This window comes from Seriola lalandi, unplaced genomic scaffold (assembly GCF_002814215.2).
Source record: "Seriola lalandi dorsalis isolate HSWRI2012SDOR001 ecotype SW California unplaced genomic scaffold, Sedor1 jcf7180002054470, whole genome shotgun sequence".
NCBI lineage: Eukaryota > Metazoa > Chordata > Actinopteri > Carangiformes > Carangidae > Seriola > Seriola lalandi.
Window position 1 is genome coordinate 1,407,594 of NW_019525023.1, and position 20,082 is coordinate 1,427,675.

Below are 20,082 nucleotides of genomic sequence, written 5' to 3' on the forward strand. Positions count from 1 at the left end.
CCTTTTTCACAGCAGACTTTTTGACTTGCTTTAATGATGCAACTGAGCGCTCGCTGGGACAGTTCGTTATAGCCACAAATACACCGAACAGTCACCTGGGCGTTTCAGTTACAATATTTAATGGCTTAAGTTAGTTTTTTTTTGTTTGTTTTTTTAGTTAAATTTTGGCATGACACCGCCACAAATTTAGATCCACTGCCAGGTCTGTATGATGTGTTACTTGTGTAAGTACCAAAATAAAAGCAGATTTGTACTTTTAAAAAATGTAATGATCGGTTAGATGCCCTTTAGCACCTGATTAATATGATGAGAACCAATTCAAGTGTTTTTCCATGATCTACCCACATAGGTGTTTCCACTTATTGTTGCTGTTTATGCTCATTTCAGGAGTGTAGTAATGAACAGATTCATTGGTTCTCATGATCCAATTTAGTGTATTTTCTGAGCTATATTTTTTTACTTTATTACTGAGTTCACAGCGAGATTAGAGGAAATGAGGGTAGAGAGAACGAGATGCAACAAAGGTCCTCGGATAGACTCAAACTGGGCACGCTGCAGTTCACGGTTGGTGCCTTAACCCTGGGGTTCCTCTTATCTTCATTATTCTTATTAGTACATGGAGTCTGGTGGCATGGAGGACGGTATTAGATGCATGTTTTAACCACACAGAAATCCCTTTAAGTGTTACTAAGGTGCCTCAGCCAAACAAACAATAATTAACCTTTACACTCAACTAGAAACTGCGCTTTGCCCAAATTGCGATTTGCTGTCTTAATGTTTTCACTGGGCTTATTAAATGTCATATAATGATTCACGTCTCATTAAAATTGTAGCCTTTCTGATTTTCAATTTTTAATTAGCATATTTGGTCGCCACCAGGAGTCCCAGCTGCTTCTGTATTTTGATGGGCGACACCAGCTGCCCTCTGCACATGACTCTGTCTTATACACAGAGACATGAGAAACTGAAGATTCCTGCATTATGGGCCATACAGGTTTAAATAGCAACCAAATTATTTATACAGTGGATGAAGACAGCACTGTAGCTAAGACTGTGGAACAGATTTAACTGTTACCCCACAAGTCTCTCTCATCACCTTTTGGCTCATGCAAAGTTCTCTATCTTGCTTCTTGTAAGTCTGACTGATAAAACTATAGAGTAGACTGGTTAGATAAAAGCAGAGCATTCCTTTCAGCTAATGAATTCAAGGTGCTAGACATCCTGGGCCAGACTCGCCCACAGAGCTCAGTTTGTGCCCAGCAGGTACAGACAGTGCCATTCTTAGATGTCCCGTAGAAAATGAGTAGCCAGGAGTGTTTTAGAGACTCTAGTGAATCGGCCCGTAGAGCCGCCCAGTAGCAAAAATGCAAAAGAATATCTGTCCTTCAGTGAGAAGTGTCCTCAGTGAACAACAACACCTCTTCTTCTGGGTAAACGTCACCGAATCCAGAGAAAAAGGTGTGCTAAGATGTGTTTATCAACACAAATATGCCAAGGGCTGGGCCTCTGTCCAAGTCTCCCACTCTCTTCCTCTCTCTCTCTCTCTCTCACACACACACACACACACATACACAAACACACGCAGCCAATGCCAGCTCTGCTGTTGCAGTCCAGCTGGCACTGAGAGGGATTCTTTGATGTTGGTAGAAGCCAAAAAATCTGCTGGAATTGCATGAAGGGGAGAAGTTGTGAGCAGATCTGCCTGTAGTAAACATATTTTAGCTACTGTGCTGGAGATAATGTTGAGACATTTGGAACAAAAAGATTTAAATGACTGCAAACTTTCCTAAGATCTTTTTTGTGTCTCATTTGGACCAGCACTCGGCACAGAGCAGACTGGACACAGACTGTGTGACTGACTGATTGGCACTCAGATAAAAATGAAACATTGAGGACTTCTGTGTTTCAGCCTTGTGTTTGAACACTGAGGAAAACAACAATAGTTCCAAATTCATATTTTACCTCTGAATGACTCTTAAGGTATCCAGCGAACATTTGAAAATATTTTCAACAAGCACTGTTATTATCACTACTTGCTAATTGGTAGCAATTATCTCATAAAAAGAGATTGCCATTTGTGGGAGAAATCTGTTCATCAAATGGGCAGCATGAATGAATATTGGCTTTTTCCTCCCATTTATTCAAACACATGCGTAATAGACTGTCGAATGGGTCCCAGAACTAGTCAAGTAATTCATTAACTGTATTTTCTGAAGTGGGGCAAAGTGAAAAATAACATAAAAGCTCCAAAATCTTTATACGCAAAGACCTGAAAACAAAGAAAGATTCCTGTACATCTGTCGCTCTCTGGACATTATAATTTGAGCTCACTAGCCTCCACCGAGGCTGTGACCAGGCCTGTGTCCCATTTTCACAACACCGATTATTCTTTAGCGCTGGATCAGAATGAATCAGTGATCAAAGACCAGCTGGCTTTTCACAGTTGGAACGCGGAGCTCAATCCCACATATGAAAGAGAAGTGCTCTCTGACACCTGTTGATCAAACTGAAGAACTACAGGCACTTCTAACAAGGGCCATACATACAGTAAGAGCATCAAACAGCACAGCGCCTGATCAAATATGGCAGAAAAGATGAGTATGTGAGAATGAAAGCTTTTTTTTTTCCTTTTTTTTTTTTTAGCTCAGGCAGCGATGTAGAAGTCTATTGTTGCGCAAAACCTCTTTGCTGTGAGATTTCAGTGAACAAGGTTGGTGTCCCGCCTGGATGCGAAAGGGTTAACTCTCTTAATGCGATATCTCCGTGATGCATTTCGGGTGTCCAAGGACCCGTGAATTCCTGCCCTGATAAGCTGTCAGGAGCATTGCCCTGTCTACAAATTGCATGCATGTGTGCGTGTGTGTGTGTGTGTGCGTGCATTATTATGTATGTGTGTGTAATTAAGAATTGAGAGAGAGCGGACAGCCTCAAGGTCATATGCCATTAAAAACAAGACTGCATAAATTCCGCCTAATAATTCATAATAATGACTCCCCTGTTTGTCGGTTGCTTGTTTATCCCACGTTCATTAACATGCCAGCCTCATGGTGCTCATACTGCAAAACGCCTTATGAGTGGGAGTGAGGAAGAGTGATTAGAGGGCATATGGAAATGATTATAACCTGCTGAAGTGAGAGTATCCCAGATCCACCGCACTCTCATAGAAACCCCTCATGAACGGAGAGGATTAAGTAAGTAGATTAGGAAGCAGAAGTCCTCTGTGGAGGTGTACAGTACATGTGTGTTGAGGGTGTGTGTGTGTGTGTGTGTGAGTGTGTGTCGTTATCTCTGCTTTGTCATGTTGAACTCTTTTGGCTCTCTCTCAGTCTCCTTGGCCGTCACTTCCTTGTTCGTGATATGAGATTCTCGCAGTGCCCTTGAGTGTGGAGCCTTGATTTTTCTAAGTCTTCAAGCCAAAAACGATCACTCTGGTCCTCCTAGTTCCTCCAAGTTCTTCCACTTTTGCTTTTACATTTATCACACATAGGCTGAAGTTATGAATTAATGCACAAATACACTTTTGAACGTCCACTGTGAAATAAAATAAACTGAGGTACGGAGGGAGATGTCAGAAATGTCAACTTTATCAGCAAGTATTGTAAGTTCAGGAAGAGAGTGTAAAGTTACTCAAGGAACAAGATAAAGAAATACCAACTGAAGACGAAAGGAAGAGTGGAGTGTGCATATGTAGTCTGTAGTAGAGTACAACCAGCAGTAAAATAATTTGCCCACTTTTTCAGCTTTTTTAGAGGAACTCACAGACATGGTCAAGATGAAACTTGTTTTTGACCCTCTACTCGATAGCTGAAAAGACTGGTTGATTAATCAATTAGACAGTTGGCAAAAAAATGTATTGACAATAAATGTTATATTTGCTTAATCATCTTAAATCATTTAAAAATAGCACTAGCTTCTCAAATGTGAATATTTGCTTGTTTTCTGATAGTAAATTCAATATTTTGGGGTTTTTTGACTGGGTCAGAAAGACATATTATACACTAAATTATCAATTGATTATTAAAGAAAATATTAAGAGAGACTTATTAATGATGAAAATGATGAAGGTTGCAGAGTTACAGTACTTCTGTAAGTAATAAATACAACCTTGTATTAATTACTTGACAGAAAAAATTCAAACAATTTGATCAAACACAACTTCACAAAAAATTAGCACAGTAAGAACTAAAATAATTCATGTCTAAGAATGTAGAGTCAAATGAAATGGAGTAAACCTGAGCCGTTTGGGGCGAAGTTGCTCATACGGTAAAGTGCAGTGAGCTGCAGTGCAGAGTTACACCAAGTTCAATTACAGTTTAAGTTTGAGCTCATTTATATGACTTTGAGAGGTTGTTTTCTAAAACTCACTCACCTCTGACTAATTTGGACAAAATAATCATTTCAGCCAGAAGCTTATCAAGGAAATAATAGCAAAAAAAAAAAAATTGGCTCTCAAAAAATCAACAATGAGGATTCTGCAGAGACAGCTAATTCTCCTCAGATCAAACTATCAATTGCAAATAAACAAAGAATTGTTTAAGTTTAATTTAAATTGGCAAAATTTACACTAATCTTTAAAGGAGTTTGCTTAGAGAAAGATTTGTAAGTTTTGCTATTGCCAATAACATGCCATAAACAGCTGTTTACTCACCAGTCTAAAGGGAACATTGTGAGTTCAGCATCAAACTTCATTACTTTACTAGCCAAGTTTCTGTCTCCAGCGGGGGAAAGCAACAGTTTTGTTTTGTTTCTATTTCTGTCCCTTATTCTCTTCTACTGACATTAGCATGCTAACCAGCTAGCTCCAGCCCAGTCGATCTGTCTCGTCATTTTTTAATTAACTCACTAAAGCATCCAGTGTGACCTGAAGACGTATCGCTGCTCAAAGGACGTATTATAAAACCTCTTGTCTCGTGACGATGCAAGAATGGCTGAAGCTCTTGGCAAGACTGGTAAGTAAACAGCTGTTAATACCAACACTGGCTATTTAGCAACAGCAAAACTTACAGATGACTGTTAAGTTTGACAGATGGAAGGAAGTCGTTCACTGCTGAACAGCGGCTTCGGTGAAGAATAAAACAAAGGGACTCTCAGAACACACTAGGTGCCCCCGTTGCCAATTACCTCAAATGCCACACTGATGTGCGCTCGCTCTTGAACTCGCTCCCTGGAAAATGTCACTATATGTGGAAATAACAAGTAAACAGCATTTGACACCAATTGCTGCTTCCACCACTTTCAGTAATGACTGCAGGCCTGTTCTGACTCAGCCCCGATGTGTTTTACTGATGTCTGTGCTCCTTTTGTGTAATTCCATGTTGAGTTGTGTTTCATGTTGCGTTCCATTGTTTCATGATAGACTGTGCAGCGCTGTTTTTTATGCTGCGTGATGTCGTACTGTATCACGTCATCTTGGGTTGTGCTGTGTTTCTCACACTCTCCTTGTGTGCCCTGATAACCAGCGGGATGCTGACAGGTCAACAGCCTTCCACCCAGAGGTAAGAAGAACCTTGTCCCTAAAAAAGGAACCTCTAACGACGTACAGTTAGAAAGCAAGCGAAGGTGACAGCGTGGGGCACAATCCCACCTAAAGTCTGTTACGCCTTGTTCACACAGGTCTGAATGACACCTGTTCTCATCTGCTCCTCTGTTGCTCTAAAAAAAGATTTAGTCCATCTTCTACTAATGTGGAGTCGAGTCATTACTGTGTACATGTCAAGGGTTTTACACGTTCACCAGCATTTTCAAATAATTTTCTCTGCTGTGAACATAAAAGCACAAAAACAATAGCAAGGTCAAAACTGAGGAGAAAAAGTGTTTTAAAGTTCATCTGCAAGAAGTGTGGACATGGCCTTAGAGTAAAACTCTCTGATCCTGCTCGGTGTAAACATGACCTCAGTCCTCTTCAGCTGTACTCTATGTGTAGCTCATTAGGTCTGCGAATGTAATCTGAGCCACCGAAAGGAAACTGCACCAAAATGAGCAGGGAGACAGTGTCTGAAAACCAGACAAACTTGTGATGTGGTTTTTTCATCATGTATTTTTCATTTGTTGTCACCAATGTGACAACCAACACTTTGAAAGGTGCCGTTCTCACCTGCCTCAAGCTTAACTGAATGAGAAAGAAGTACAAAGAGACACAAAACAGCCACAAAGACAAATGGAAAAAAAAAAAAAACAACCACAAAGAGTTGCTGCATGACCACAAAGATGAAAAACAAAAAAATAATGACCGCACAGAGTTCAAAAACGACCAAAAAGAGATGCAAAAAAAAAAAAAAAAAGAGGAAAGATAAATTGACCACAAAGAGAAGCAAAATGAGCCTTTCACATGTGTGTGTCCAGGGGCACATTGTCTCATAATCTGTCCAGAGCTGGAGGCTCGACCTCAAATACCAGCTCTTTATATTAAATATCAGAATACTTCAAGTTGTTTATTTGGCATTCATCTATTGCTGAATACTGAATAGAGAATGTGACTATTAATAATTTCTGTCTTTAAATGTGACTCTGAGAACATTTTCACTCTTTTTACAAATTTATTTAAAAAACTGTGCGATCCAAACAGCTAACGCTTAAAAAGCAGCAGTAATCCAACAATCAACTCAGCGCAGCTATTAGAATATTCTGTCAAGCAATTATGAAATTTTAATGTGTTGTTACTCGGATATTGAAATCGTGTCTTTATGCTTTTTTCTTGAACGTCTCCCCCTGCCCCCTGCTGCGCGTGACCTTCTAGGTGCGACGTGATGCACAGCGTGGTGGTTTGCGTGAAGACATTGGCTGATTCATAAGGCTCCGCTTGCATAAATTAGTCTCTCTTTCCCTGTCAGTGTGTTTTTTCTTCTACAGGGTTCAACCTACTGGAACTTGACACTGTGCTCGGCAGAGAGGCTGGCAAGGAATTCGAGAGTCTTGGTAAACAGCACTGGGCAGTAACCTCTCCAGGGAACTGAGCATGTGTGTGTGTGTGTGTGTGTGTGTGTGTGTGTGTGTGTGTGTGTGTGTGTGTGTGTGTTACTCAGCAGCAGTCAAAAGAAGGTGTTGCTGCTCTGTTGACATGGGTCACAGTGGCAGGGTGGAGGGGCAGGATAGGAAAGCTGTATAAATGGGGTCAGGGTCACTGACAGCAGAGGAGATTCAGCTCCGGATGTTGGTGAAACGATGCTTTACGTTTGACAAAGTGCTGTAAATGGGACGTAGGCTTGTTGTTGTGTTGTGTCATGTGATGTAAGGTGGTGTAAAAGTCCATGTGGTTTCACTGCAAAAAGGTTGTGCTGGATTTGTGTTGTTGCTGTTTTGAGCTGTTTTTCGTTCCCACTCTCCTTTTTCCCAGTTTGACAAGCCACCCTGTGAAAAGTGTTAACCAGTGGGAAAAACAAACAGAAGCATTTTCATCCATGGATATGGTTAAATGGGGCTCTTGCACCTGTTACTGCAGAATTGCAGATTTGGTTGTACCATTAGTTTCCACACACTCAGTGTTGCACTGACTGGGAATATTTTAATGGAACCAACCCACTCTCCTAACACTAACGAACTGCCTCCTACCAACAAAGTAAACTTTATTTCTGAAAGTCACACTTTTCAGAGTTACTCCCCATGTGAATTCATATTTTTATGAGTCAACATAAAAACACAGTTAGCTGCAGCGCACAGTAGGCCAGGCCACAAGTAAAAACACAGCTGCAGCAGCAGAGAGGTGACGTCATGTGTTCTCTAACATCACCTTTGATTTCTGTCATTTTAAATGGTACATACAGTAGATCTTTTACATGCTTTTTTTTAAAAATAGAAATGGTGTTTTCTTTTAGGGATTTTTACATGCTCATTTATCAAGTGGGATGTGCTGCTGAGGTGCATGTGATACTATGGTGGATTCAGAAAGTGTTTCTCCCATCTCCACACAGGATCTTTGGAGCACAGCCAGGGTGACCATCAGGTCCTTGGACACCTCTCTTACCAAGGCCCTTTTCCCACAATTGCTCAGTTTGGCCAGGCAGACTCGCTCTCCTGGTTGTGCCATGTTTCTTTCATTTAAGAATTATGGAGGTCACTATGCGCTTGGGAACCTTCAATGCAGCAGAATCTTTTTGTAGCCTTCCCCACATCTGTGCCTCAACACAATCCTGTCTCTGAGCTCTGCAGGCAGTTCCTTTGACCTCTTGGTTTTTGCTCTGATGTGCATTGTCACCTGAGAGACCTTATATAAACAAGTGTTTGTCTTTCCAAATCATGTCCAGTTAGCTGAATTGACCACAGGTGGACTCTGAAACATCTAAAAGATGATCAAGAGAAATTAGAGGCACATGAGCTACATTTCAAGTGTCACAGCAAAGGGTCTGAATATTTGGTGATATTTCAGTTTTTCCTTTTTGATAAATTTGCAAAAATTCCTAAAATTCTGTTTTCACATTGTCATTACAGCGTATTGAGTGTAGATTGATGAAGGGAGTTTTAGGGTAAGGCGGCAACAAAACAAAATTTGAAAAAGTTGTGCTCTTAGTGGCCACAGTGAAAGAGGCCACTAAGAGCACAGCAAGAAGCACAACTGAATAAAGTTACCCTGTACAACAGAGTCAACAAAAAAAACAAAACAAGCCACAACCAATGTATAAGGCTCCATCTCGCTAAAGCCAGACCAGTTTTTGGCTCCACGGTCGGACGGGGAAAGAAATTCAGCCTTGGACTTATCCTTTAGGACCGGCCTCACGATAGTCCGCCATGACCGGTCTTCCTGTATCCGTCTCATCTCCTTCTTTGGCAGAGGCCTTTTCAGATGCAGTGGAGGAAATTCTTGAAGGTCGCTTTCACCTGAAACACTGCACTGTGCCATCTCACCTGTGGGCGGTCCCACGCTCACATGCACTCACGCGCACATGTACATGCATTGATGTGCACGCTCTGCCAGACCGCCTACCAAAACATAAAACAGAGAAACTCAGATTACAACACATAGAGAGGGGTGTGACCTCTGCTCAGGACACCATTACTCCACTATATAACACACAAGATAGTTATTTTCTGCTACATTATTGTTTAAAATCTCACATACAAAACTTTTAAATAGTAGGAAGAGCACATCCTTAAATGTAAAAATGTACAGCATGCAATGGTAAATGGTCAGGAAAAAAAAGGAGCAAACCCATTGTTACGGTCCTTTAACAATTAAAACAGGGGAATTAATTGTTATTTTTATGTTTTAATGATGGAGCTAATAAGTAGCCTACTACAAGATTTAACCCTCAAAGCTATCAAACACAAAATAGCACCACCATAATTGTGAATGCAAAAAAAAAAGTTAGTCTCCACCCTTGGAAAGTGATTTATTACACACAAAAGTGAGTGACAGCGTGACTTCACCACATCACTTTTAACACCAGAGCTTTCATGATCTCCACCCACTAAACGTCACACCTCTGGGGCTCAGCTGTCAAAGGCAATTCCGCCTGTGTTTCACTGTGTTAGATCTCCCGAACAGAGAGCAGAGTCGCAATTACGGCAGCACGTGAAGGCAGCACTGCGCAGGTGGGGGGGAAAAAAAGCCCATGACATTATTTAGCCTTTTGCCTTTGGCTTAGCATGTGTTTCCCAGAGTAGTTTTTTTTTTTTTTTTTTATCTTCAACTTTGAGGAGACTCCGAGTTTTTTTTTCTTTATATACTTATTTTAATTCCGTAGTGAGTGGCCCGGTGTCACACATGGCTCCCCAGGCGGTCTGGCTCCTGGTCGCGCTGTCCGGTGTTCTGAATGTGCGCTCCTGCTGGGCTTATACCTGTCCGGCCATCTGCCGCTGCAGCGCCGACACTTTTCAGTGCAGCAGAGACACTCAGCTGGCCTCTCGGGCAGGGACAACATCCGTGTCTCGACTGTAAGTGAAACAGCTTTCTAGCTCTCGTCTGTAATCCTCCTGTGAATGATCTGTGACACTTTATTCACTACTGAACCCATCAGCGCCCTTCTGCTACTTCATGAACTTTTTTTCTTCTTCTGGGACTTATTATATCTGACTTCTCACTAAGTTACTTTTAGTCATTTTTATTATGTGACTTATCATAAATGTAATTTTGATGGATAAGCTGAAGAGACATGTTATGTATCTTTTTTTTTTTTCTTTTTTACCCTGTGTGTTAATGTGGAGTCAACAAGTTAAATTCTGGCTGTTACAGAAGGCTCACTCATCTTCCCTTTAAAGAAGTCCCCACTCATGCCTTCAAGGAGCTGATCAACATCACAATAATGTAAGTCAAATTTACAGTGGATGAATTAATGTTGCATCAAAGCTGGGGCTAAGGACACACACTGTTGATAGACACTTCATGAAACCTTGATGAAACACACAAGCAAAGGCGAATGCTGACTATTCAAAATATGTTAATTATGCATTTAATCTTATTAATACAGTTAAATGTATGTTATATGCCTGCCTTGAAATGTGACAGAATTAGGGCATGAAACGTAACCACAAGTGCATTTGAGCAACTCTAAATAAATATACATACACATTTACAGCAATATTATCAGTAATATTATCATGTGCTTTGGGTGAACTTACTGCAAACGGCACCACTGTAAGGAAATGTGATGTATTGCATAATAGGGGGAAAAAAAATTATCTTTTGAGTCTGTTGCAAATTAACTTCCAAATACAGTTATTAACACTTTCCCTGTAGCGCCGTCTATTGGCCTGTGTGTGTGTGCAGAGTATCCACAATATCCATTTTGGATGAAACAACAGAACAGTATTGAAAGTGTTCAATCAAGTAATTTATCCAAACATGTGGGAGCATATTACAGCAGCAGTAAGAAATCGAGCAGTAGTGTTTGTTTGCCACATGTACACACACCCGCCTGCCTCTCACACCTCACCACAGAAGCCTGGAGATTGTACAACATAATGAGAGTCATATTTTACAAGATTAAACAAAACATTAGTACAGTAGTGTATGATATGCTGTATGTGTATAATGAAGTGTTGTAGAATGCTGGAAGACTTTATGTCCTTTAAAAGGATTAAATATTGTAGTTTCTTATGTTATATTATTAGACACATATCTCTCGAGCTGTGAAAATGAGAAATATGTAATTTTCAGAAATCAGACTTAGAAATAAAAGTGCAGTCAGTACAAAATGATGTCCCATAATTATGAAAAAAAATTATATATACTGTATATGTATTTGTCATGACCCAATGAATTACTACTAAAGACTCCACTGTTACATCAGGTATTCACGAGATGCTCGTATCTTGACATTTGTTTATGACTCTTCATTATTTGCTGACGTAACTGCACTTATAACTGGGGTTACTGAAAAAGGCCACGTTATCTCAGTTGAAAGAAGTTTCACCCACATGCTTATGTCATCATGTTCCCAACATGTGCTATGTTTATGATGACGCATGACTGCCATTTTCTTCTTACTTTATTCTGTATTATCAGCTATTAGGTTTCATTCATTCAGCAATTAAAAAAAAAAAAACGTTTCTAAATATACGTAGATGTGGCTGTTATGTATGACATAAGAATCAACACAAAAAATGAATTCATGGATATTCTCTGTCCAACATGATCTATTGAAAAGAAGGAAGCTGTAGAAATAAAACTGCTGTGAAACAGTGAAGGCCACGTACGTCAAAGCAAGACAGATTTCAAAGCGCAGTCGTTTCATAACCAGCTGGCTTGCGAGTCTCAGTAGCTGGACTGTTCGACAGCACAAGTGCATACACAATGCAGCGGTAAAAACTACAAATTGTCTGAGGACAGGATTACCAGACCAGAAATATCATTGCCTAAATGTAATCAGTTGTTCCTTGGTTCAAATGGCGATCAGGTCAATAAATTTCACCTAAATCCAATTACAACAGAATGAGATGTCTTACTGAAAACATACCCTCTTTTCATCTGAATTTCTGAATAATTACTTCTCATCTTTATCATGTTTACAGCTACTAAATACTCAGTCCTAAAGCCATGACATTATCCACCATTTAATTAATATACCACTAAGAGTTTGATGAGCGCATATGAAATGTTTGTTACCCTGTGGTAAAACCATTTTCAATTTGAGCTGAGTGCGTTCGACTCTGTTCTGCTCCTCAGGGACGAGTCTTATCAGTCTCAGATACTCACAGTCACAGTATTTACACAGGTTTGTTTTGTTCAAATTATGTCTCCATCAAAAAGTTTAAATGAAGTTATAGATTTTTTTTTTTAATCTTTTTTAGCCTAGAGCAAGTTAACCAGTAAAACCTGTGTCAAGGTGGAATGACACAAGGAGCTGCATGTGGTTTGTCATTGATGACCCAAGCTGGAAATCACAGCGCCGCTTCATCTAGATGATCATGTGAAAAAGCTTTTCATGAGCTGTAAGTGGTAATTATGACACTATACGCAATGCAATCAGAGGAGGGGATAAAATGGAAAAAAAAAATGCAAGCAGTGCAGATGGAGTCATTTAATTGTTTCTTAGTGTGAAATGGAAGCAGAACGACATTAACCCTAAGAAAAGTGTCTGCTAATTACAGCAGAGTGGGAGTCTGAAACGATGATTACAAAAAAGAAGATGGAGAGGAGAGTCATCAGAAAACAAACTGTTCAAGGACAAATCAAGAAGTCTTGTTGACTTTGTTTGTCTCCGAAAATGTCTTTGTTCAGTACTCCTTTTTAAACGTCTTCACTTAGTCTTCTTGGCCCAGATGCATCCAAGATGTAAGTTTGGAATTTTTCCAAACATGAGGTGAAGACGTGCATGTGTGTGTGTGTGTGTGTTTGTGTGTGTGCGTGTGTTGCGCCCTAGAAGTATGAATCGTTGGCGGTGGTATTTTAATATTTCCCTTGTGGTTTGTATCCCTGTATCAATCAACTCTGCCCTATTTCTCAAAGAAAGTAAGTGAGTGTGGAAATAAATCTATAATAAGCACTTGTGTCACTCTCAATATTTGTTTGACTAAAATTGCTTATTTGCTGGCTGAATCTGAGACGTTTCAGGAGTAATTTGTTTACAGTCTCTTGTTAATCTGTTGACTGATGTGGAGCCATTTCTTTGTGTCACAGTGAGATTTCCCAGAGCGACTGCATCACACAGATACAGAGACATGCCTTCCTCTCCCTCCACAGCCTGGCGCAAATGTAAGCGACACTTACCTTCCCATCACACATCATATTCAAAGGTGATGAAAGCAATTATTCATTTGAACAGCTGCTATGTGTTCGGCATTTCATTTAAGTTCCGCAGGATTAGTCTCTCAATTACAAAGCAGCGTGTTTAATCCTTGACTTCCAGAGCGGCTGATGAATTCATGGGTTTTACTGTGTTTGTTTGTTGAAGGTGACTGACAACAATTGTTGTAATTACTGATATTTTTGCTCATTTCTGTTCCCGCAGTTCCGTGCAGAATATCAACAGTCTGAGGGCTATTGAAAAAGGGGCCTTCACCGACCTGCCCAGACTGGAATATTTGTAAGTCGTTCTGTTTTATATTATTTGTTATTATTCCCCTATTTAAACCCCTGCGATGAGCCGGTGGGTCAATCATTACAATCTCATTCTCTGAGCATCGTGCAAATGTGACTTTATATTAAATTTAGTGGCCATCCCAAATTTGTTTGTTTTTTAAAAGGCATCAGTACGTATTACAAATTTACTTGCACATTTTAGAAGCTTAATCGATTTGAATGTTTATGAGTATGGTCCCACGCTAACATGCTAAAATGAGATGATGAACATTATACCTGCCAATCATCTTCATGTTAGCATGGTGACATTAGCAGTAATGCTCAAGGCTTTAGCCTCACAGAGCTGCTGGTGTGACTGTAGACTATTAGTCTTGGTATTGTATTATTGTTTGTGTGTCTTTTCTTCACTCTGGTTGTGTTATCCTTGCTGTGTGTATTTGTATAAAGGCACATCTACTGTCTGACACTGAGAACTAGCTAAAGCTAAAAACGCTGCAGTATGTGGCACTGGTCCATGTTATGTCCCTATAGAGATAAACATCAAATTAATAGAAATGATGAGTTGAAACAAGCCCATACAGAGTATGTATGACACTGTCAGACAGGGTTGAAAAAGATATAGTGTGAACGTGGAGCTAAAAGGAGGGAAAGTGGATGTTAAGAGGTTACCAGCTGAGATAATCGGCGACTCTCTTGTGGACATTTTAAAGATTTGTCCTTAAATGCCTGTGATCATCTGTCTCTGCTGCTTGTCTTCACAGGAGCATCACTAACACAGGAATGGTAAACTTCCCAGACTTCACAACTATCTCTTCCTTGGCACCAAATGTTATCCTGTAAGTAATCCTATTTCAAAAATAGTGTGTTTCCAAACCGGATTAGTGTCTTTCTGCTTGTTGCAAAACTGCACGTTCTTCATGTTCTAACTCTTAAGTAGAACCCAGTTTTACTTTTATCTGTCAATGTCACGATGCCACCAACCCTGCTGCATAAACTGCAACTGGGTCACAGTTCATCAAACCGCTCTTTTTTATATTCCGTATGTATATACATAATTTTGTCTAACTGATAATTTAGCCAAACCGCCTGAGTGAGTGGTGAATGTTATCTCTTCCATGTGCAGAGAAATGGCAGACAACATGAGGATCGACTTCATTCCTGCCAATTCTTTCCAGGGTATCGCAGAGGAGTTTGTTGACATGTGAGTACAGGAACCAGATTCTTTTTGTTACAATATTATCGGAGCTGGGAGCAACAATTTGTCACCATTCGTTAAGAATGTTTTTTGATGTGTCTCGATATGCTTATGTAATTGAATGTTCAGTTCTGACCTTGGTGATAGGTGCGTTTGACAGCAAACTAAAATTTATAACATTGTGTCCTTCACAGGAACCTCTTTAGAAACGGCTTCAAGGAAATTAAATCTCATGCATTCAATGGAACCAAGCTCAACACACTGTAAGCATTTTGATTATCAACATTTTTCCCTCATACAGTACTAACCTAACAACAACATAACAGGTCAATACAGTATGTTGCTGTTAAGTATGTTGTTCACAGTTAAGGCTTTTTTTTTTTTTTTCTAATCATAAAAACTGAGTGTACCAGTAAACAAACGTTATGTAAGACTAAACAAAGATTGGATGCCCTGTTGTTTTCTTGCTCTGCCCTGTACTGCTGAATGTTGATGGGGACGAGATATGTGCAGACACCCTGCAGTCTAAAAATAATGCTCATCTTCTTCAGTGTCAAATTGAGAAAACAAAAAGCAGATGAAAAATGCTTTTGGGCACTGTTGAACAGTAACGTGTCATTTATAATTTTCTTTCATGTTGTATGGTAGCTGCAAAACTACAGTTAGGAGCGGAGGTCACTTGTGTTACAGTTGTGTGTGTGTGTGGTTTTTTTTATGTCTTTTGTAGAATTTTGAGAGACAACAAGTATCTCAGTTACATTCAAGAAGATGCTTTTGAAGGAGCCACAGGTCCGAGTTCTCTGTAAGTGACACTAATTCAAGTTAATAATATCAATAAAACCAAAGGAAATGTTGTGACAGTTTTCCAGGAGTCAGCTTAAAAATCAGTGGTGGAAGACCAGTTCAGATCCTTCATTTAAAGCTGCCATAGTCAATATTTTCACATTAACAGTGGATCACATGACTACTTGTATGTGAAAGGGGTCGTTCGTAGTGACAAACTTACAGTGAATTATCAACCATGTCTGCAGTTCTAGGGAGCTTTAAAGCGTCTTTCATCTAATTGTTTTGGTTTTATGGCCGACAACTTAACTGTTTTGGGTCACGCCCACTGTTTTCAACTGTGTCGTTTTAAGCCACAGCAGACACCTAATCATCGATAGACAAAGTTAGCTTCTAGCTAATGAATAGAGTGGAGCATTTAGCAGCTGAAGAGACAGATAATTTTCTCAGAAGTTGGGGGAGAACAAAACAGCCAGGAACATGGCTACAAATAAATGCTAACATCGCTATGTAGCTATTATAATGCATGTAAAGGGAACTGATTGCTAACATGTTAGCTGCGTCATCTTAAAAGGTGATATGACAGCTGCAGTTCCTTACTTAAAGTACTACATGTCATGTCAAAGTTTTTTTTTTTTTTTTTTTTTTTTCTCTTAAAATAATAATAATAATAAATAATGTAGAGTAGAGATCATGACAGGAAATTACAGTTAATATTTAACATGTAAATTTCAGATTGTATGAAAGTCAAATATGACCGAGGACATTCATACATTCTCTATCTATTGTTGTTTAAATCAACAGCATTGTGGCGATCATTTGAACTGGGTCAGTGAAGCAAGATTAATATTCATAACAATGTTTATCATTTTATTGTATAAACACTAGGGCAGTGACAGTCAGTCTGTGTAAACAACCAACAAGGCAGCCAGGACTGCTGAATGCTGATTATAGCGAGCAAACAGCCAAGTCCGAGGAGCATACAGCTCACAAGGTCTCTGAGTGCAAGCAACCCCATTTTGTAGATGTGAAATTTCCTCTTATCTTGGTTATGAATTAGTGTCTGTGGTATTCACTGACATGCAAGAAATGCCAAAGGTCATCCTTTTGCTTGTGTGGGGTCCAATGTGCTACCTCTATGTAATGTCAGGTTACAAGTATCCAATCAAATGAGGGAGCAGAGTAGCTCCCAAATATTATTTTCGCTTGATGATGAAATGAATTCAGTCGTGAATGTCATTGTAATTTCGATTTCCATTCTGTGATGAAGCTTTTTTGTTGTCAATGTGCATCTCTTTAGAAAAACAGCATGATCTGCTCACTGGTTTGATGAATATGAAAACACTGTAAATTAGAGCTTGGCTGCCGCAGTCACTAGAACTCAATTAACACCTGTGGGAGGTTCAGCAGCATTTGCCTGAAACAGCATTTCTTAGCGCCATCAACAAAACACCAAAATGATGGGTCCTGTCATGGGAAAACCTGGCTATGTATGCCTCCAACAGAGTTTAAATTACACATGAAATTCAAGTTGAGATAGACCAAAGCTGTTCTAGTGGCTTGTTGTAGTCCAATGCCTCATGAAAACACTATTTTATTGGTAGGTACTTCACTAATCTCCACTGAAATGTATGTCTACGTTCTCTGCGTGTGTGATTCAGGGATGTTTCCTCCACAGCTCTGAGTTCCCTCCCACCTAAAGGGTTGAGGCAGGTGCGGTTCCTGAAAGCCAGCTCTGCCTTTGCTCTGAAGAGCCTCCCTCCTCTGGAAAGCCTGGCTGAACTGGTGGAAGCCGAGCTCACGTACCCCAGCCACTGCTGTGCCTTCCACACGTGGCGTCGAAAACAAAGGTAGCCGACGACCGCTCCCAGAGATGTAACAAATCCATTCACATCTGCATAAAGAACAAAAGCTCTGTGTAATGAATGCAGATCATCAGGAGTTCGGCAATTAGCAGTTGAGTTTATTGACATTTTGTGTGGTCTAACCTTTTCCTTTCCTTTCTTATATTTATTTAAAGGGAAAGTGCCTTAAAGAACTTCACAAAGTTTTGTGATCTCAGCGAAACAGAAACGTAAGTTACTTCACTGCACACTTAGGAACTGTACAACACTTTTTTTTTAAAATTAAGACCTTATTAACATTATAAATATTTCCTCTGGACCTTCCCCTTACAAAGAAATGTAATACACTCCCCAACCCTATTGAATCGATGCAATTCATTTTGGCATTAATAACTAAAAGTGTACAAAGAATTTGAGGTGTACCATAACTAGCAATTAACAAAATCATGGATGAAAGTAACAAAATGCCCCATTTACTAAATATTATATGTATTTTTGAAGTAAGAGCTGTCACTTTATGACACATTTAACTTTATTTTAATTAGCTTTAATCACTAATAAACATCCACCTCTATTCTGTTTCTCAAACTTGTTAATGAGAAATGAACTCTAATAAGCAGACAGGATTAACATAATCCATTGATGAAAATATATATATTTTTTTAAATACAATGGTACTCTGGGATGAGAACAAGTTAAAGGGCCTTTCCCTGCTCTCCTCAAATATGTAAATTCCGCGTCCCCTCACCTCAGTAATTTCCATACTGTCCCTTAAGCTGATAGTTTTTCTTGATCAATTGCTCTGCAATGTTTATGGTAATCTCAACCATCTGTATTCTTCTGCATTTAGAGAGCCCAGTGCAGACAGCCTGAATCTTATTGATGACATCAACTTTCAGTACCCAGACCTGGAATTTGATTGTCTTAAAAGCCCCTTCGTCAAGTGCACCCCAAAGCCAGATGCTTTTAACCCCTGTGAGGACCTGCTGGGCTTTCCCTTCCTGCGCTGTCTCACCTGGATAATTACAGCTTTCGCTGTAACCGGTAACCTGGCTGTTCTGGTTATCCTGCTCATAAGCCACCATAAGCTAACCATCTCCAGATTCCTCATGTGTAACCTTGCTTTTGCTGACCTGTGCATGGGGCTCTACCTGATGCTCATTGCCTTCATGGACCACTACTCCCGTCACGAGTACTACAACCACGCCACGGACTGGCAGACTGGGCCCGGGTGTGGCATAGCAGGGTTTTTGACAGTGTTTGCCAGTGAGCTATCAGTTTACACACTGACTGTGATTAGCCTTGAACGCTGGCACACCATCACCAATGCCATGCATGTCAACAAGAGACTGCGGATGCACCATGTGGCAGCCATCATGGGGGCAGGCTGGGGCTTCTCTCTGCTGGTTGCCCTGCTCCCTCTTGTGGGGGTCAGCAGTTACAGCAAAGTGAGCATCTGTCTGCCCATGGACATCAACACACTGGGCTCCCAGGTTTACGTGGTGGCTGTGCTCATTCTCAATGTTGTCGCTTTCATTGTGGTCTGTTACTGTTACATATGCATTTACCTGAGTGTTCACAACCCAGAGCACTCCACTCGTCATGGAGACACCAAGCTTGCCAAACGCATGGCTGTGCTCATTTTCACTGACTTTATATGTATGGCGCCAATTTCCTTCTTCGCCATCTCTGCAGCCCTGCGTATGCCCCTCATAACTGTGTCTCACTCAAAGATCCTACTCATCCTTTTCTATCCCATCAACTCCCTCTGCAACCCTTTCTTGTACACCATCTTCACCAGGGCTTTCAGGAAGGATGTGTGTGTGCTGCTGAGTCGCTGCAGCAGCTGCCACGCCAACGCCGACTTCTACAGGTCACAGATTCTGGCTTCACACCTCACCTGTACCCAAAAAATGTCCGCCAGAAAACCTCACTCGCTTAGCTTCTATACCCATCACATTAAGAGGAAAGGTTGCTTTCTAAACAAGGGAACTACATGACCATCAATGTATAGAATGTTACCAGGAACATATTGGCAGCATCTGCTGTCTTGCAAAAAATGTGGCATTTCTTCAAAAATTTAGGTCAGGGTGACGAGATTGTCTTGTACGTGGTCCAGGTTATATTACAAAATGAGAATTTCATCAGTCAGGACCAAGAGACCTAAAATTGAAGACAACAGGTGCTGCACCCTCCGTTCCTCCACAGGTAATGTGGTACAAAGAAGCAGTTTCATGGAGCAGGAATGTGGAACAAATGAAACAGGCCACTTTATTTGCAAAGTTATCCTAAAGCTTATCATTGATGGTCCTTTATTAAGATCAAGCTCTATGAAACAGCAGGTGAGTAAGATGTCATTTCTAGCAGTGACATTTAGTTCTATTAAAGATCAAAAAGAGGAAAATATTTATTATTCTGACCTTATAGAGGTTGAAATTTTAAGTTTGAATATAATGAATTTTAAGTTTGAATATAATGAAGTAAATGTAAGTTTGTTGTTTTAGAGTTTTAGTGCCATCTATTGGATTGTTGTACTCAGGAGACTTAAAGACTGCAGACAGGCCGGGGCACCCACATAAACTTAATGAGAAATATTACTGCTGTTTTAAAATGTCCTGGATTTTTGCAATAAGATGTTTAATTAAAAATAAAAGTATGTTCAACTACTTCTGCCAAACATCTTTTTTCCATTTTCCCCTATTTAGAAACAGCTTTTGATTCTTAGATCCCATAATATATAAAGAGACACTTGGCAAACCTCCACTTCTAAGGATTTGCTGGAGCTGTCACACGACACTCCACATTTT

General features: G+C 40.1%; 1 protein-coding gene across 1 annotated transcript; it reads left to right on the forward strand.

The window, feature by feature from the left end:
* The first annotated feature begins 9,544 nt into the window (after positions 1 to 9,544).
* On the forward strand, positions 9,545 to 19,941 carry LOC111658930 (lutropin-choriogonadotropic hormone receptor-like). The gene is made up of 11 exons (XM_023411647.2): positions 9,545 to 9,867; positions 10,166 to 10,237; positions 13,052 to 13,126; positions 13,383 to 13,457; positions 14,215 to 14,289; positions 14,577 to 14,654; positions 14,843 to 14,911; positions 15,376 to 15,450; positions 17,093 to 17,281; positions 17,452 to 17,505; positions 18,126 to 19,941. Exons 1-11 carry the CDS (start codon positions 9,698 to 9,700, stop codon positions 19,273 to 19,275), a joined length of 2,082 nt encoding a protein of 693 aa, XP_023267415.1. The 5' UTR covers positions 9,545 to 9,697; the 3' UTR covers positions 19,276 to 19,941.
* Positions 19,942 to 20,082: the final 141 nt, after the last annotated feature.